Raw genomic sequence first — 17,034 nt, 5'->3', positions numbered from 1 at the left:
CTACATCACAAACCTTAACTATCTATTAATGCCTCAATGGTATGGTAAAATGTATTCTCACACTCCTGGCAGAGGTGTAAGTATGTTTGATCCTTTTGGAAAGCAGTGTGGCCATGTCTATTTATGTTGTATTCCTGGGGCTCTCCAACTAACTTCTTAAATGGCCACCTTCCTCAGGAACCACTGTACCACTCCCCAGACCACTCAACACCCTCAAGCCGGGTACCCGTTCCCTGGCTTTTTGTAACACTTACCACGTCTGTAATTACTTGTTCAACATCTGTCTCCCCTTCTAGTTTCTAAGCTTCATGAGAGTAGGTTTGGTACTTGCTGTGTTATCTCTGTATTGTTAGGACTATCAGAATGCCTTATGCACGTTAAGATAGATAAATACTTGTTGAATAAAATGAATTGAGAAAGTCAGTCCAGGTAGAAATAGATTGAACCCCCAATAACAATATACCAGGACTTCCTTGGTGGCACATTGGATAAGAATCCATCTGCCAATGCAGGGGACACAGTTTCGATCCCTGGTCCGGGAAGATCCCATATCCCCGTGGAGCAACTAAGCCCATGTGTCACAACTGCTGAGCCCGTGTGCGCTGCACCTGCTGAAGCCATAGTCTAGAGCCTGTGCTGTGCAACGAGAGAAGCCGCCACAACGAGAGACTGAGCGCTCCAGTGAAGAGGAGCCCCCCTCCGCAACTAGAGAAAGCCTGTGTGCGACAACGAAGATCCAACACAACCAAAAACAAAATTAAAAAATAATAAAATTTAAAATTATTAAAAAATATTAACAGTCACACTTTCTGGAGAGGATGATGTGCCCTGACACTGCTGCCTATGCTTTGTCATAGCAGCCCTTGCGCTGCCTCCTCTCACACCTGGTAAACATAAAGACATTAACTAACACGTCCCAGTGAAAGTCACCCAGTCGTGTCTGACTCTTTGTGACCCCATGGACTAAATAGTCCATGGAATTCTCTAGGCCGGAATACCGGAGTGGATTACCATTCCCTTCTCCAGGGGATCTTCCCAACCCAGGGATCGAACCCAGGTCTCCCTCACTGCAGGTGGATTCTTTACCAGCTGAGCCACCAGGGAAGCCCAAGTTAAGGTCAATCAGCTAGTAGGTTGTTTATCAAAACGTTATTTATAATGCTCAAAAATTGGAGAGAATCTATATGTTATTAGAATAGCTTACAGTGTAGTTGTTAGAATCTAACTTTTCAAAAGGTGTGCAGTAACAGGAGGATGGGTGTAATGCAGTATTTAGTCCCTGCAGTTCAGTGGGTCCTGCTGCGACAGTGCTTTCACTGTGACATGTGCTGCATGGCACCCATGGTTCCAGAGTTATACTCTTTTAGTTCATACAGGTGTGTTGAGCAGGGCCGAGGGGGCCGGACAGAAAAAAATTCATCTGGAAGATGGGAAACAACTGCGTGAGCAGGTCCTGAAGCCAGACTGAGGAAGTGAGGAAGTTCAGTGAGTCTGGGGGTAGTTATAAGAGATGAGGCTGCAGAGGTAAGCAAAGGTCAAGTGGAGAGGATCTTTGGGTTTTATCCTGGGGCAACAATGCCCCTGGCAATTTCTGCATGTATGAATGTGACAAGTTGCAGGTGCCAGTCTTGGCATCTGAGAAGCTCCAGGTATTTGTTTCAGTAGAATTGAGGACTATATATGGAACATGGAAAATTAAAAGAATCTAAGATTTGAGGTCTGGGCCTACAGACAATTATTTTTCAGAGCTTATAAGAAAATTTCTGCTTTCCCCTAATTGCCTGCTGTCTAAACTGCCTCCCCCCAACTTTAAACTTGGTTGGTTGCTTTCTGTTTGAGACATTTGAGCCAGTGCACTTCTTCGGTTGAAACAGTAGTCAGTTCTGTCCTCTTAGTGCAGAACTAACTGTTCTGTTAGTCCAGGCTAAATATTTCCAGATGTGTGTGTGTTAGTCGCTCAGTCATGTCCAACTGTTTGCAATCCCATGGACTGTAGCCTACCAGGCTCTTCTATCCGTGGAATTCTCCAGGCAAGATTACTTGAGTGAGTAACCATTCCCTTCTCCAGGGGATCTTCCTGACCCAGGGATCAAACCCGGGTCTCCCACATTGCAGGCAGATTCTTTACCATCTGAGCCACCAGGGAAGTCCCTGGTGTCCCATATTCCAGATATAGGAATATAAGTGTGGGGCTTTACAGCTTGGAATGCCTTCTGTTCCAAGACCCAAATGTGGCTAATGGGCTTTAAGAGTGTCTTGGCTGTTTTATTTTGCTTCATCAAGTGTAATGTCTGGAGCAGGAAGTTCACATCTTGAAGACAGAGGTGTTAGACCAAAATAATGAGAAAATAATTGTCTTTTTTGGTATTTTCCTTGCTGGGTTCTTTTCTCATTGTCCATACAAATATACTATAATGTGCAGTTCAAGAACTTCAGTTTTTCTCCTTTTGCCTTTTATCATGTCTGAAATATCTGTTTGCCTATGATTAATACTTCTGTCTATGTATTAAATGACCTGGACAATTTTGGGGAAAAAATAGATGTCTGGCCCTTGCCTGAGACCAATTCAGAATCTCTGGGAGTGGGGCTCAGGCATCCCTGGTTTTCAAAAGTTCCCCAACCAAGTTATCTAGTGCTGTGTTAACAGAGCTCTCCAAAACTCAGTAGCTTAAAGAAGAATGATTTCTTATTTCTCACAACTGTGCCGTGGCTGACTGTTCCTTCGGCTAGTCTTGCTGGAGCTTGCTCATGTAGCTGAATTAAGTGGGGGTGGTCAGCAGGAGCTGAGCTCGGCCGGGACACCTGGGCCCTGCTCTCCTCATGGTACTGGGTTGGCCCAAAAGATCATTCAGGTTTTTATAACGTCTTATGGGAAATCTGAGCAAAGTTTTTGCCAGTTCTATATTTTATTGTGAGTTGAATCTGGGTGGGTCTCATGATTTGCTGTGACCAGTAGAATGAGGCAGAAGTTGTATCACCTGATTTCTGAGACTGGAGCCTTAAGAAGCTTTTCAGCCTCCTCTTTTGTTCTCTTAGATCACTGCCTGGAGGCCTTCAAGCCCTGAAGAACGTTAACCATTTTTGCTCTCTTCACAGTAGTTAGCTTGCTTAGTTGTAGGTATTTCCAGTCAGATTATAGACAGAAGGGGCCAGAAAGCTAAGTACCAGATTTATCTCTGCAACACCAACATTCATTCCTGCCTGTCTTTTCTAGATGCAGCCCTTCAGGCATGTCAGATTGGAGAGTCTTCTGACTTTTCTGTTTTAAAATGTTTCATCAGCCTAGGAAACTGATTTACTCGTTCATTCACAAATAATGATCAGATGCCTATTATGTGGAAGGCTCTGTGCTGGGGGTACGACATCATTTTGAGGAAACAAGAGAACACAGACCCTGATGTCTATCATGAGTCTTACATTCTGTGAATCTAATATATCTATCGACAACAGAGGACATTAAAAAAATCAATTGAACAATTAGTAATTTTGAAGGATTCCAAAGGATTCATATTTCAGGGAGCTACAGGGGACACTGAACCAGTCTGGGGAAGTCAGGGAGACACCTTTAGGAAAGGACACTTGATCTGAGCCTTAAGGATGAGTTCATGTTAACTAACCACTGCCCCCTTCTTTTTCAGTCTCCTTTCCCAGCCTTCTCATATCTCTTTGCCTTCACCAGCCACCAGGGTTATGATCATTTTTTACATGTGTGTGTGTTCAGTTGCTCTGTCTTGTCCAACTTTTTGCAACCCCATGGACTATATAACCCGCCAGGCTCCATTGTCCATGGGACCTCCCAGGCAGGAATGCTGGAGTGGGTTGCCATTTCCTTCTCCAGGGGGATCTTCCTGACTCAGGGATCAAACCTGCATCTTCTGCATCTCCTGCAATGGCAGGTGGATTCTTCGCCACTGCGCCACCTGGGAAGCCCAAACAGCTCAAGAAGAGAAGTTAAGATTGTACTATCTACAGCCCCCTTCAATCCAAGACAAGAATTTTCCTAAAGGACAAACATCTTTCTTCTGTTGGACCAACATTAAAGAAAACTGTCGTTCACAACTCCAGTTTAGCACCTCGCTTTTTGTGTTTTCAGCAACTCAAGCATCCCAACCTCGTCAACCTCATCGAAGTCTTCAGGAGGAAGCGGAGGCTTCACCTGGTGTTTGAATACTGTGACCACACGGTGCTCCATGAACTGGACAGGCACCAAAGAGGGTGAGTGACCCGTCCTTTATAAACCCAACCCAACAAAACACACCAGGGTTGGCTAGGGAAGATGAGCTATGACCCTTTTTCACGGTAGGCAGGGACAGCCAGTGTTTGGTCAGCATACTCTGCTGCTGAGGGGTTGCCAGAAATGTTGGGAAAGAGATCATAACAGTAATTTTTGTGAAGAAAGAAGAAAACACGTTATTAGTTGAACTTGATTTCTTTGGTATGTTATCTCTACATAGATGCTATATCAGTCTCTAGGAAAGAAAAGGAAGGATATCAATTATTCCACGCCAGCCTAGGGAAGCATAAGGACTTGGAGGTTGAAAGGAAGACTTCAAAGACAATGGCTCATAGGAAATTTAAGGCTAAAACAAACATGGTGTTTTTATACGTATTTTTTAAAACTTATTTATTCTTAATTGGAGGATAATTGCTTGACAACGTTGTGTTAGTTTCTGCCATACATCAATGTGAATCAACCACAAGCATGTACGTAGTGAAGGACAGGGAAGCCTGGCAAGCTGCAGTCCATGGGGTGGCAAAGAGTCAGACAGGACTGAGCGACTGAACAGTGTATGTGTTCTCTCCTTCTTGAAGCTCCCTCCCGCTTCCTCCTGCATCCCACACTTCTTGGTTGTCACAGAGAGCCAGGTTGAGCTCCCTAGTTAACTTCCAACTAGCTATCTATTTTCCATATGGTAATATTTATCTTTCAGTGCTACTCTCTTAAATCGTCCCACTCTCTCCTTCCCCCACTGTATCCACAAGTTTGCTCTCTATCTATCGCGTCAGAATGGTACTGATGAACCTGTTTGCAGGGCAGCAGTGTTTTATCTGAAGTAGTCCAGATATCCGGTCTGCAGTATTGGTCAGAGTTTTTTTGGTTACAAATGACAAAAACCTAACTGACGCAGGTGTAGGTGAAAAAGGAAGTGGTGGTGGCTGTAATTGGGAAGGTGACTCTGGAGGCTCCGCTGATCTTAACACGTTTCTAATACAGGCAGCCGTCTGTGGGGTCGCACAGAGTCGGAAATGACTGACGCAACTTAGCAGCAGCAGCAGCAGCATAGGCAGCAGCGCAGGCAGCACCTTTGTGTGCAGCAGCAAGAAGGCCTGGTGAGCAGACAGAGCCTTTGTTTGAAAAACAGCGCAGTGTGGGGGAATCCGTTCCTCTGAAGGTAGCTCCTCGTGAGGGTGAGCAGAATGCAAGCTGGATTTTGGCTTCTCTCAGCTGGGTGTCTTTAAGGCAGAGTACCTTAGGAGGGGCTTTCTCTTTCCTTTTCTCTCCCCCTCCCTCCCAACTCTTCCTTTCAGTATTGGCTTCGGTCTGCCTTTCAGGTGAGTCTCCCCTCAGGGTTGATTTTGGAGGGCATATGCATGCTGCAAGATTTAAGGCGTTAGGAAGGGAAAAGTGTGTAGTGGAAAGCATTGCTGTAGGCTTTTATCAACCTTTGTAGCCATTCTAGAAGAAAGGAAATTCTAGAAGAAAGTAGCGTCTGCACAGAAGGTCCAGTGGAAGACTGATTGGCTCAGCTTCAGTGATGCAGTTATCCCTGGAAGCAATCACTGTGCTGGAGGAAGAAGGTAGAATGATTACCAGGCCCAGGGAGACAGGATTCAAAATGGGTCAAGCAAAGAATACTTCGCAGAGGAGGTGGTCTGTGGCTTGAAAGGTAAGGAGACTCCCGAGAAGTCGAACAGGAAAGGATATCCCATCTTCTCCTTTTGCTGTATTCCTGGAAGCTCAGCTTTGGCTGGGGATAATCTGCAGAGTGCACCAGAGATCAGAGGGATGGAAGAGCGCTGCATCCTGACTCACGTTCGCACTCCAGTGGCTGGAGGCTGAGGCTCTTTCAACAGGCTTTCAAGCCTTGGCCAGGAGCTTGCTCAGCCACGTGGTGGTGGTTATACATGATCTAGCGTGACCTCTGGGCAGATGGGATTAAAGTGGCTCTTGATTTGTTAGTGACCATGGCACAGGCGGCTTTTCTTGTTAGTTTACACAGAGGGAGCCAAGAGGACAGACTTCCGTCTTCAGAAAGTCACTGATACAGAGAAATTATGTGTTCAAGGAAGAAAACATTTAGTGTGCTGGTATTTGCTCTTTTGACAGCTTGCAAGTGACACTTTGATTAAGCCTACTAGTATAAGTTACTTGTGCCATGGGTAACTAGGGAGTTGTTGCAGGGAATTTGATTAATCATGTTCAATTGAGTCACTTGCCAACTCTGATTAGTGGGAGATTGAAAGCAATTGGGAGTCAGTTCTTTTTTTAGCATGTAGTTTAAGCAGAAGAATAAAAAGATAGGACAAGGAGGGATGAGAGTCCTGGATGCAGATTTTTTTTCTTTTTAACTCTGCTGGCTAAAATCTCCAATATGTGTTCCAGAAAATGCTTTAATATAGAGGTGGGTTAAAGAAGGGAATGTCTGGTAGACACGTGTGTGTACAAGTAACAAGTACACACTTGTTACAAGTAACTTCATTTCTAAATGATACTGTGCCATGGTTGGTCAAATATAAGACTGACTTAAGGAACACCAATAAATGAGCAAGTTTGAAAACTAAGGTTTATTCTAAATCAGATCATTATCTATTTACTTTGAAGTTTAAGGATTTTTGTTTGTGTGTGTTTTAAAAATAAAAGTAGCTTTTCATTATACGAGGTAGGAGTGGTACCCCTGGTTGCTCAGTCTGTAAAGATTCTGCCTGCAATCTGGGAGACCTGGGTTCGATCCCTGGGTCGGGAATTTTCCCTGGAGAAGGAAATGGCAACCCACTCCAGTATACTTGCCCGGAGAATTCCAAGGACAGAGGAGCCTGGTGGTCTACAGTCCATGGGGTCACAAAGAGTTGGACTTTCATACTATTTAGGGAAGTGGCATGCTCCACTTTATATTTTAGAAATTTGTACCTGGGAATATAGTGATCACAGGGCATTCTAGGGGCAAAGAGGCAAACCCAAGGAGGATCAACCTGCCAGATTTCTAAAATAAAAAGTGAACGATGCCACTCCCTAGCATAAGTCATTTGATAGCTCCTCAGATCCGTGATATTAATGTACTTTACGATTAGATTGAGTTTTTGTTGCTGTCTCCTTAGTTGTATTTGAAGTAGCATCAGGCACTACTGAGCGACTTCACTTTCTCTTTTCACTTTCATGCATTGGAGAAGGAAATGGCAACCCACTCCAGTGCTCTTGTCTGGAGAATCCCAGGGACGGGGGAGCCCGTTGGGCTGCCATCTATGGGGTCGCACAGAGTTGGACATGACTGAAGTGACTTAGCAGCAGCAGCAGCAAAGCTTACTGGTGTGGTGAAAAACCCTAGCATGCAATACAAGGTCTCACTCTGTAAGTCCATCCCACTTCCCACCAGTTTTCAACCCCATGAAATTGTTTGCATTCCAGGCTTTAGGATACCTGGTTTGCCTTACCTTCTCTACTCTGCCTGGCAAACTCCTGCTTGCCCTTGGATACAGCCCAAATATGACCTCCTAATGATATCCCCTTTAGGAGAGGTGAGAGTTCCTTCCTCTAGTATTCATTATATCTTCCTGGATTATTTATATTTGCCCAGTAAACTATAAAATATTCAAGGGTAAGAGTTGTATCTTCCTCACCTGTGTATCCTCAGTAATTTCTAGGTTAATTTTTGGCACTTGGTACATTCCCAGTACTGTTGTGTAGTGATTGAGTCAGCAAATCAATAAATTGATCCTTACAGGGTGATTTTAAAGAGTAATCAAAACAATGTTTTTTTTTTAATTTAAAAGTAATTACTTTGATTAAAATTTTCTAAACCTAATACTGTCAAAGGAAATGATCAGTACACTGCTGGACTGAGGGCAATTTGACAATCAGTGGGTCTGCTTCTGATAGGGCTTCCCAGGTAGCTCAGTGGTAAAGAATCCACCTGCCAATGCAGGAGACTCGAGTACGATCCCTGGTCGGGAAGATTCCCTGGAGCAGGGAATGGCAACCCACTCTAGTGTTCTTGCCTGGAGAATCCCATGGACAGAGGAGCTGGTGGGCTACGTATAGGCCATGGGTTTGCAAAGAATTGGATGTGACTGAGCGACTGGGCACGTATGCTGCTTCTGATAATTTACCACAGGAAATAAATATATGTGTAAAAGTTTTAGTTATAAAAGTGTCTGTTTTTAAGTATTGTTTCTAATGAAAAAAATTGGAAACAACTGAAGTGTTCAGTGATAAAGGATTGGTTAAGTATAGTATGTCTTTATAGTGGAACACAGTGGAGCTGCTAAGAAACATGCTTATAAGATAAAACAAACATTTACATATAGAAATGTTCATGAGTGGTTGCAAGATAAAAAAAGCTATTCTATAATAAAAGTATATATTTCCTTTTTATACAATTTATATGTAGGTAGAAAATTTTAAAAAGTAATGTATACATTTTAATAGAGATTATCTGAGTGATGTTTGTATAGATATTTTTCTTTTTTTAATATTTTCTCCATGTTCCATTTATTACTCTAGCAATGTTTTAATTACTAAAAATAATTCTTGCTAAATCAGAACCAAAGAACTCTCTACTGTGAATCTGAAGTGGATACTAATTCATCTTCTTGTAACATGTTGGTAACTTTGAACTCATTTGGAAAGCTTTTGGAAAAGATTCACATTCATGCTATACTGAATATAATGTATATAATGAATATAACTTCAATGTTATAACTTGCTGTAACAGTCACGTCTATGCCAGAATATATCCTGTATACATATATAAATATATAAATCTTTATCCATTATTATTCCCTGTGTTGTGTTCATATTGCTTAGATTTGCTCTCAAACAAGCATATTTCTTATCTTCCATAGGACTTAATATTCTTTTTACTTATTCTGTAAACCATTGGTCTGTCCTCTGTCAAAGGTTTGTAAACAATTGGTTTCTGTGTTCTCTCCGCATTTTTCTGCCCCTGTTTAAGTGCAGCCAGACACAGTACTTCACTCATTTTTTTCCTGTGCAGATTCCATTTCAACCAGATCCTCTTCTGACTCTCATATAGTTTATTCAAATAACATCTGGTGAGTAAAGGGCATTACTACAAGTTTTTGGTTTCTGACAATGCAATTCCAGAGCTAACCCTATAAGATCTCTTTTTTAAAAAAGTGATATATTGTTTGTTGTGAAAATGTTTCAAGCAACACAGAAATACGTAGAAATAAAGTTTGAGAAATAGTTTTCTAATAATTTTTTATGCATTTCTATATAAATACTTAAAGAGATTGTATATTGTATACTATTCTTCATTTTTAAAGTATATTTGGGAACTGTCTCCCTATTCTTAGATATCTGCTTTTATATTTTTTAAATGGTATAAAATTCCATTGTGCAGACATACCATGGTTTCTTTATCCAACCCCCCACTGATAAATATTTAGATTGTTTCTAGTTTTTCTCTAATAATAAGGTTACAGTAAATAATCACTTGCAAAAATATTTCTATAGAATAAATTTCAAAGAGCATATAATTTCTCTAGGAGCTTTGCCAGCCCTTTCATCCTTGTCTTTGTTGTAGCCTTGGGTAGAAGTGAACCTTGAATGGTTGTTGACGGTTTGACTTCTTACTATGTGGCGAATGTTAGAGAAGCAGTGGAGGAAAGGACAGTCACTGTATTGGCCACCTGGCCCCAGATCCATGCTCTTTCTTTGTCATCTCTTTTGTCTCTCTTAGTTCTGAAGAAATGTTTAAAATGCACTTTGACCTTTTCACTTTCCCGCAGCAGTTGTTTAGGTTTCTCTCTGTTCGTTTCCATTCTGTTGTCAGGACATTAGGGTCATAGGCCTTCTTTCCCAAAACTTGGAAGGAGAGGCAGAAGCTTGCTTTCTGGGAGTTATTTTGTGAAACCAACACATAATGCATCAGGGCAGAGATATGCAAATCATCCTTAAAGGTGTAGGATGGATGCTGGGCTGATCACGCACGTTTTATCTAAGGACAAGACCCTTTTAATCTGGAGATGGGTACAGTTAAACCATCTCAGTCTGAAGGCAATAACCAAACTGTGTACTTTCCTTCATTCCAACTCTTTCCTCACCAAACACCATTCTCATTAGAACTTGTGTGTCTCTATGGAATTGCCTACGAAGAGAACATAAACTGGCACTCAGAATTTGAAGATGGATGAATAAATTTGCTTTATATATCAGGCTACTAAATTTGTTTAATGTTCACCTGCCCCTTTGTAATGGATACTGTCTTAGTATACTGACAAAATTTAGCGTCCATATCTGAAAGCCTGAAGACCATTATAAAAACCCTTCCAAACTAAGTGCTACATTCTCTACGTTGCTATGATGAAACGACTGCTTCCCTCCCCCAACCCCAATCTGTTCTTCACTTAATATTCTCTCACATGCATTTCTATATATGTTGCAGTATAATTTTTAGATCTATTACTAACTGTAAGGTATTACATCTCGTATTATCATCTGCCGTTCCTCCATTGTTGAGTAGAGGCCATTTTCAGTGTATTGTCTGCTAAATGATTCTGCTATCAAAATCTTCCTACAAATAGATTTTTCTTCTTTTCTATTTTTTCTTTAGAAGTTCTCAAAATGATATTATTGGCTCAGGGTTTGTCAGACTGAACCAGTTCATCTTATCCCCAATGATGTGTATTTGTTTTTCTTCTTACAGTCACACTCCTTTGGTTTCTATTATTATAATATTTGATGAGTGATTTTCTTCAAACATAAAAGGAAGAAATATTAGCAATCCTACACAAACTCTTTCATGAAATATAGAAGGAAGAAACAATTTCCAAATCACATTATGAGGCCACTATAGCCTGATACCAGAACTAGACAAGGGCATCTCAAGGAAAGAAAATGACAGATGGATATCCTTCATAAACTAGATGCAAAAATCCCTAGTGAATTAAATCTAGCAATATAATGATGTCATAAAAGAGTGATATACTGTTATCATATATTAATTTTTAGCCATAATCTACAGACTATTCTGATAGATGAGGATTTAGTTTTCCTATACCATTATTTCCTCTGCTTCCCCTTTCTTCTTCCCCCAAATAGTTATATTAAAATTTCATTAATTCAGAATTCACTGTTCCTATTATTATGCCTATGGAAATATTACTTATAGTTGAGCATTTTACCATACTGGGGTTTCTTTTTATACTTTTTTCTGCAAATTAATATTTGCCATATTTTTAAAATTTGCTTAGTATTCTTTAACCCTACTGCTAACTTTCCCCACTCTTTTTAATAGTCTCTTAGTATACTTTTCTGCAGGATAATCATATCAGGTAATCTATTCCTTTTCTCCCTCCTGATAATGTCCTGCACTTAGATCCCCATTCTCCATCTGTCTGGCTTGTTCTCCATGCCTGTGGACCAGCTGTCCTCCTGGGACTTCCCTTTGCTGTCATCCTTGAAATCCCCTTTTGGAATTTCTCTAGGGTTGGATTCACTGCTTCCTGGATGTCTTGTCTTCCTTAATCTGGCTTTGCTTGCTTGTTGTGACCAAGCATCTCTATCTTCAGTAAAAATGGTACAGTCGCACAGAAATCTAGACCACAGACATTTTTAATGACACCCCCGCACTCCTCCTTGGAGCCAAACTCTTGGGAAGCTTTTATGTTCCTGGGGGTAAAACAGAGTCCCCAAAGCAGACAGGAGGAAAGCCATGTGGAGGACCCACAGGTGCTCCCCCTTCCCCTGTTCCCACTAGTAGAAGATGGATTCACTCCACCCTCTCTGGAGGGAGTGCCTCTGATGAGCTGGACCGCAGCCCAGCGGGCTCCAGAGGAACAGATGTCGCTCTCATCTGCTCTCAACATGTCTTGTCTTGCACTTTTATCTTCCCAAACATACTGTAAGCTGCCTGAGGGTGAGAGGATGGCTTATATTTTGATTGATCTTTAGTGTAGTTCTAGTTAGATTTTAGAAGAGATTGAAAATAGATCAGTGTGTTCTATCCACCAACTTAACCCAGAAGTCCTTTGAAACACTTTTTTCAGTTGGCTTCAGGGACACTTCTCCTGAGTGTCATCTTACTTCACTTGAGGACCAACCCCAGTCTTGCTGGGTCTGCCTCCTTTTTCTGATCTCTGCATGTTGAGGGCCTCCAGGCTTGACCTCTTCTTTTTTCTGGATTCACCTCTTAAGTGGCTTCATCCAGTCCCAGAGCTCTAAATTCTATCACTAAGCTTATGCTTCCCAAATGTACATCTCCCTTCTGAGTTCAGGACTCCCTTCCCCGAGTCTTCCCGTGTATGGCTAAGAAGCATCTCATCCACCTTCTCTTCCCTCCCTGAAACCAGTTCTTCCCCTAGCATTCTCCACAGTAAGTGTGTTAGTCACTCAGGCATGCCTGACTCTTTGCAGCCCCATGGACTGTACCCTACCAGGCTCCTTGGTCCGTGGGATTTCCCAGGCAAGAATACTGGAGTGGGTTGCCCTTCCCTTCTCCAGGAGATCTTCCTGAACGAGGGACTGAACCCTGGTCTACTGCATTGCAGGCGGATTCTGTATCATCTGAGCTACCAGGGAAGGGCCCCACTATAAACCAGCGACTCAAGCTGACACCTTGGTGTCATTCCTTGACTCCTCTGTGAATCTCATATCCAATCTCTCAGAGAATCCTGAAGACTCTATTTCTAAACTATGGATTTTTTTTCTATAAAAATCTGGCCACTTCTCCTCACCTTAACCACTACCTCAGATATTGTCCTATGTCAAGAAGCTTTCTAGAGCACCTGTGTCAGATATCAGCACCCTTTCCAGGGCAGCACCCTCTGTACATGCATGTGTATCCAATCCTAATCGAACACCGCAGAAGAGATTCTATTCTTCTTTCTTTCCATATCTGTCACTCCCTTATCTGAGAGTGAAAAACTTGACTCCTATCATCGTCATAAAAACGGTCTTAAAGATCAGATAAAATGCATGGAAAAATCGGAAAGTGAAGTGAGTAGCTGACCCAAGATGGTAGCTTGCACAGAGTTTTTACATTTGAAAATTGTGTAATAAGGTACTTAGTGTTAGACGAGCACTAATGATACACTCTATACGTTTTGAAGAGAAATCTGACTGTGGCTCAGATCATGAACTCCTTATTACCAAATTCAGACTCAAATTGAAGAAAGTAGGGAAAACCGCTGGAGCATTCAGGTATGACCTAAATCAAATCCCTTATGATTATACAGTGGAAGTGAGAAATAGATTTAAGGGCCTAGATCTGATAGATAGAGTGCCTGATGAGCTATGGAATGAGGTTCGTGACATTGTACAGGAGACAGGGATCAAGACCATCCCCATGGAAAAGAAATGCAAAAAAGCAAAATGGCTGTCTGGGGAGGCCTTACAAATAGCTGTGAAAAGAAGAGAGGTGAAAAGTAAAGGAGAAAAGGAAAGATATAAGCATCTGAATGCAGAGTTCCAGAGAATAGCAAGAAGAGATAAGAAAGCCTTCTTCAGCAATCAATGCAAAGAAATAGAGGAAAACAACAGAATGGGAAAGACTAGAGATCTCTTCAAGAAAATTAGAGATACCAAGGGAACATTTCATGCAAAGATGGGCTCGATAAAGGACAGAAATGGTATGGACCAAACAGAAGCAGAAGATATTAAGAAAAGGTGGCAAGAATACACAGAAGAACTGTACAAAAAAGACCTTCACGACCCAGATAATCATTATGGTGTGATCACTCATCTAGAGCCAGACATCCTGGAATGTGAAGTCAAGTGGGCCTTAGAAAGCATCACTATGAACAAAGCTAGTGGAGGTGATGGCATTCCAGTTGAGCTGTTTCAAATCCTGAAAGATGATGCTGTGAAAGTGCTGCACTCAATATGCCAGCAAGTTTGGAAAACTCAGCAGTGGCCACAGGACTGGAAAAGGTCAGTTTTCATTCCAGTCCCAAAGAAAGGCAATGCCAAAGAATGCTCAAACTACCACACAGTTTCACTCATCTCACATGCTACTAAAATAATGCTCAAAATTCTCCAAGCCAGGCATCAGCAATACGTGAACCATGAACTTCCTGATGTTCAAGCTGGTTTTAGAAAAGGCAGACGAACCAGAGATCAAATTGCCAACATCCGCTGGATCATGGAAAAAGCAAGAGAGTTCCAGAAAAACATCTATTTCTGCTTTATTGACTATGCCAAAGCCTTTAACTGTGTGGATCACAATAAACTGTGGAAAATTCTGAAAGATGGGAATACCAGACCACCTGACCTGCCTCTTGAGAACTCTGTATGCAGGTCAGGAAGCAACAGTTAGAACTGGACATGGAACAACAGACTGGTCCCAAATAAGAAAAGGAGTATGTCAAGGCTCTATACTGTCACCCTGCTTATTTAACTTCTATGCAGAGTACATCATGAGAAACGCTGGACTGGAAGAAACACAAATTGGAATCAAGATTTCCGGGAGAAATATCAATAACCTCAGATATGCAGATGACACCACCCTTATAGCAGAAAATGAAGAGGAATTAAAAAGCCTCTTGATAAAAGTGAAAGAGGAGAGTGAAAAAGTTGGCATAAAGCTCAACATTCAGAAAACGAAGATCATGGCATCTGGTCCCATCACTTCATAGGAAATTGATGGGGAAATAGTGGAAACAGTGTCAGACTTTATTTTTCTGGGCTCCGAAATCACTGCAGATGGTGACTTCAGCCATGAAATTAAAAGACGCTTACTCCTTGGAAGAAAAGTTATGACCAACCTAGATAGCATATTCAAAAGCAGAGACATTACTTTGCCGACTAAGGTCCATCTAGTCAAGGCTATGGTTTTTCCTGTGGTCATGTATGGATGTGAGAGTTGGACTCTGAAGAAGGCTGAGCGCTGAAGAATTGATGCTTTTGAACTGTGTAGTTGGAGAAGACTCTTGAGAGTCCCTTGGACTGCAAGGAGATCCAACCAGTCCATTCTGAAGGAAATCAACCCTGGGATTTCTTTGGAAGGAATGATGCTGAAGCTGAAACTCCAGTACTTTGGCCACCTGATGCGAAGAGTTGACTCATTGGAAAAGACTCTGATGCTGGGAGGGATTTGGGGCAGGAGGAGAAGGGGACGACAGAGGATGAGATGGCTGGATGGCATCACTGACTCGATGGACGTGAGTTTGAGTGAACTCCGGGAGTTGGTGATGGACAGGGAGGCCCGGCGTGCTGGGATTCATGGGGCGCAAAGAGTCGGACACGACTGAGCGACTGAACTGAACTGAACTGAATGATACACTATTATAATTTACTTTTACATGCTCTTTTTTGCATAATTTCTTTTGGGAAATGTTCTTAGAGACTAGATGCCTGGTTCTGAATAACCGTATATGAATACTTGATTACACAATCAAAATATATTCTGGTTTTTTTTTTTTTTCTGGACAAAAAGTGGAGGCTTGGGGAAAGCACGTCACCTGAAATGTCCTTGTCTTAGTTGTGTTTTTCTAGGCCTTTCTTTCTAGACAGGTGAGATTTTTCTGGCATCTCTACCCTGTGTCATTAGAATAAGGAAGAGAAATTGGAGAAAAGCTACTTCAGCCCAGGAGGGTCCCAGATCTTCTTCCTGGAAGTGGCCTCTTTGTTTCCTCCACATTGTCCCACTGTTACAGCATCCCCTTATCTGCCTGAAAGGATTTCCTGAACATCTGGCCTGTGACAACAGTGGCCTCATACCCCCTCCCAGAGGCTGGAAGTGACTTTTTTGGGTCACCTTGACACGAGTACTCAAGAGTTTCCTCCCTAGTATACATATTAGTTCTGGCTGAGGATCACAACAACATTGTTTAATGTTTGATTTGTAAAAACAGTAAGTCTAACTGGTAGGCCAGAGTCTCTGAAAAATAAATGTATTCTTTCTGTGGTTCATTTTGAATGCATGCTAAGTCACTTCAGTCATGTCGGACTCTTTGTGACCCTGTGGACTGTAGCCCACTAGGTTCCTCTATCCATGAGATTCTCCAGGCAGGAATACTGGAGTGGGTTGCCATGCTCTCCTCCAGGGGATCTTCCCCACCCAGGGATTGAACCCGTGTCTCTTATGTCTCCTGCATTGGCAGGCAAGTTCTTTACCACTAGCATTCATTTTACTCATTGCCTAATACTTAAAAAAAAAAAATACTCTCAGGGGATTTCCCTAGCAGTCCAGTGGCTAAGACTCCATTCTTCCAGTGCATGGGGTCCAGGTTTGATCCCTGGTCAGGGAAATAGATCCCACATGCTACAGCTAAAGATCCTGTATGCTGCAACTAATACCCAGGGCAGCCAGTAAAATTAAATAAATAAATATTTTTAAGAAGTGTGCTGAAAGGCGGTGCTGTTTCCTGATTTGCACAAAGGACCTAGTAGGCTATTGGTTGCCCTGGTTATGTAAACCTAGAGTCAGGGAGGAAGTGCTAAGAACATTGGAATAAAGTTTAGATGCTGTGATAGAGGACAGGGCAGGAAGATGTAAGCAGGATGCAACCGGCTACCAGAGAAAAGACGTGTGAGGAAAGAACCAAGCTGCCTATGTGGGCAAACACACACAGGTCAGTTATTCTGGCCTTCTGTTGTGTGGTGTGCAATGTAAACCTCTTCTTTACCTTCAATACAACCTTCATTACCTAAAAAAAAAAGTGCTTCCTCAGGAATCTGAAAAAACCCCAGGCCCATCTGTGGAAGATGAGTTCTACTTCAAGGCCATCGGTTGGGGCAACTTGAAAAAATAGGCAGCATCTTTTATGCTTGATATTCACTAACTTGCCATCAACAAAAAGCTCCTTATAGCAATGGAACTCCAGTTACCAGGCAGGTTCCCAGTCACAGATGTT

At 42.1% G+C, this 17,034-nt stretch overlaps 1 protein-coding gene across 2 annotated transcripts in view; it reads left to right on the top strand.

The window, feature by feature from the left end:
* CDKL1 (cyclin dependent kinase like 1) overlaps positions 1 to 17,034 on the top strand; it is a 58,309-nt gene that overhangs the window by 26,551 nt on the left and 14,724 nt on the right. For both annotated transcript variants that reach the window (XM_069596164.1, XM_069596163.1), the window contains exon 3: positions 4,094 to 4,215. In XM_069596164.1, coding sequence (XP_069452265.1) covers positions 4,094 to 4,215 — 122 coding nt within the window. The remainder of the gene's footprint in view (positions 1 to 4,093; positions 4,216 to 17,034) is intronic.

This window comes from Ovis canadensis, chromosome 7, assembly GCF_042477335.2.
Source record: "Ovis canadensis isolate MfBH-ARS-UI-01 breed Bighorn chromosome 7, ARS-UI_OviCan_v2, whole genome shotgun sequence".
NCBI classification, from domain to species: Eukaryota; Metazoa; Chordata; class Mammalia; order Artiodactyla; family Bovidae; genus Ovis; species Ovis canadensis.
This window is presented reverse-complemented; position numbering and strand designations above follow the sequence as displayed.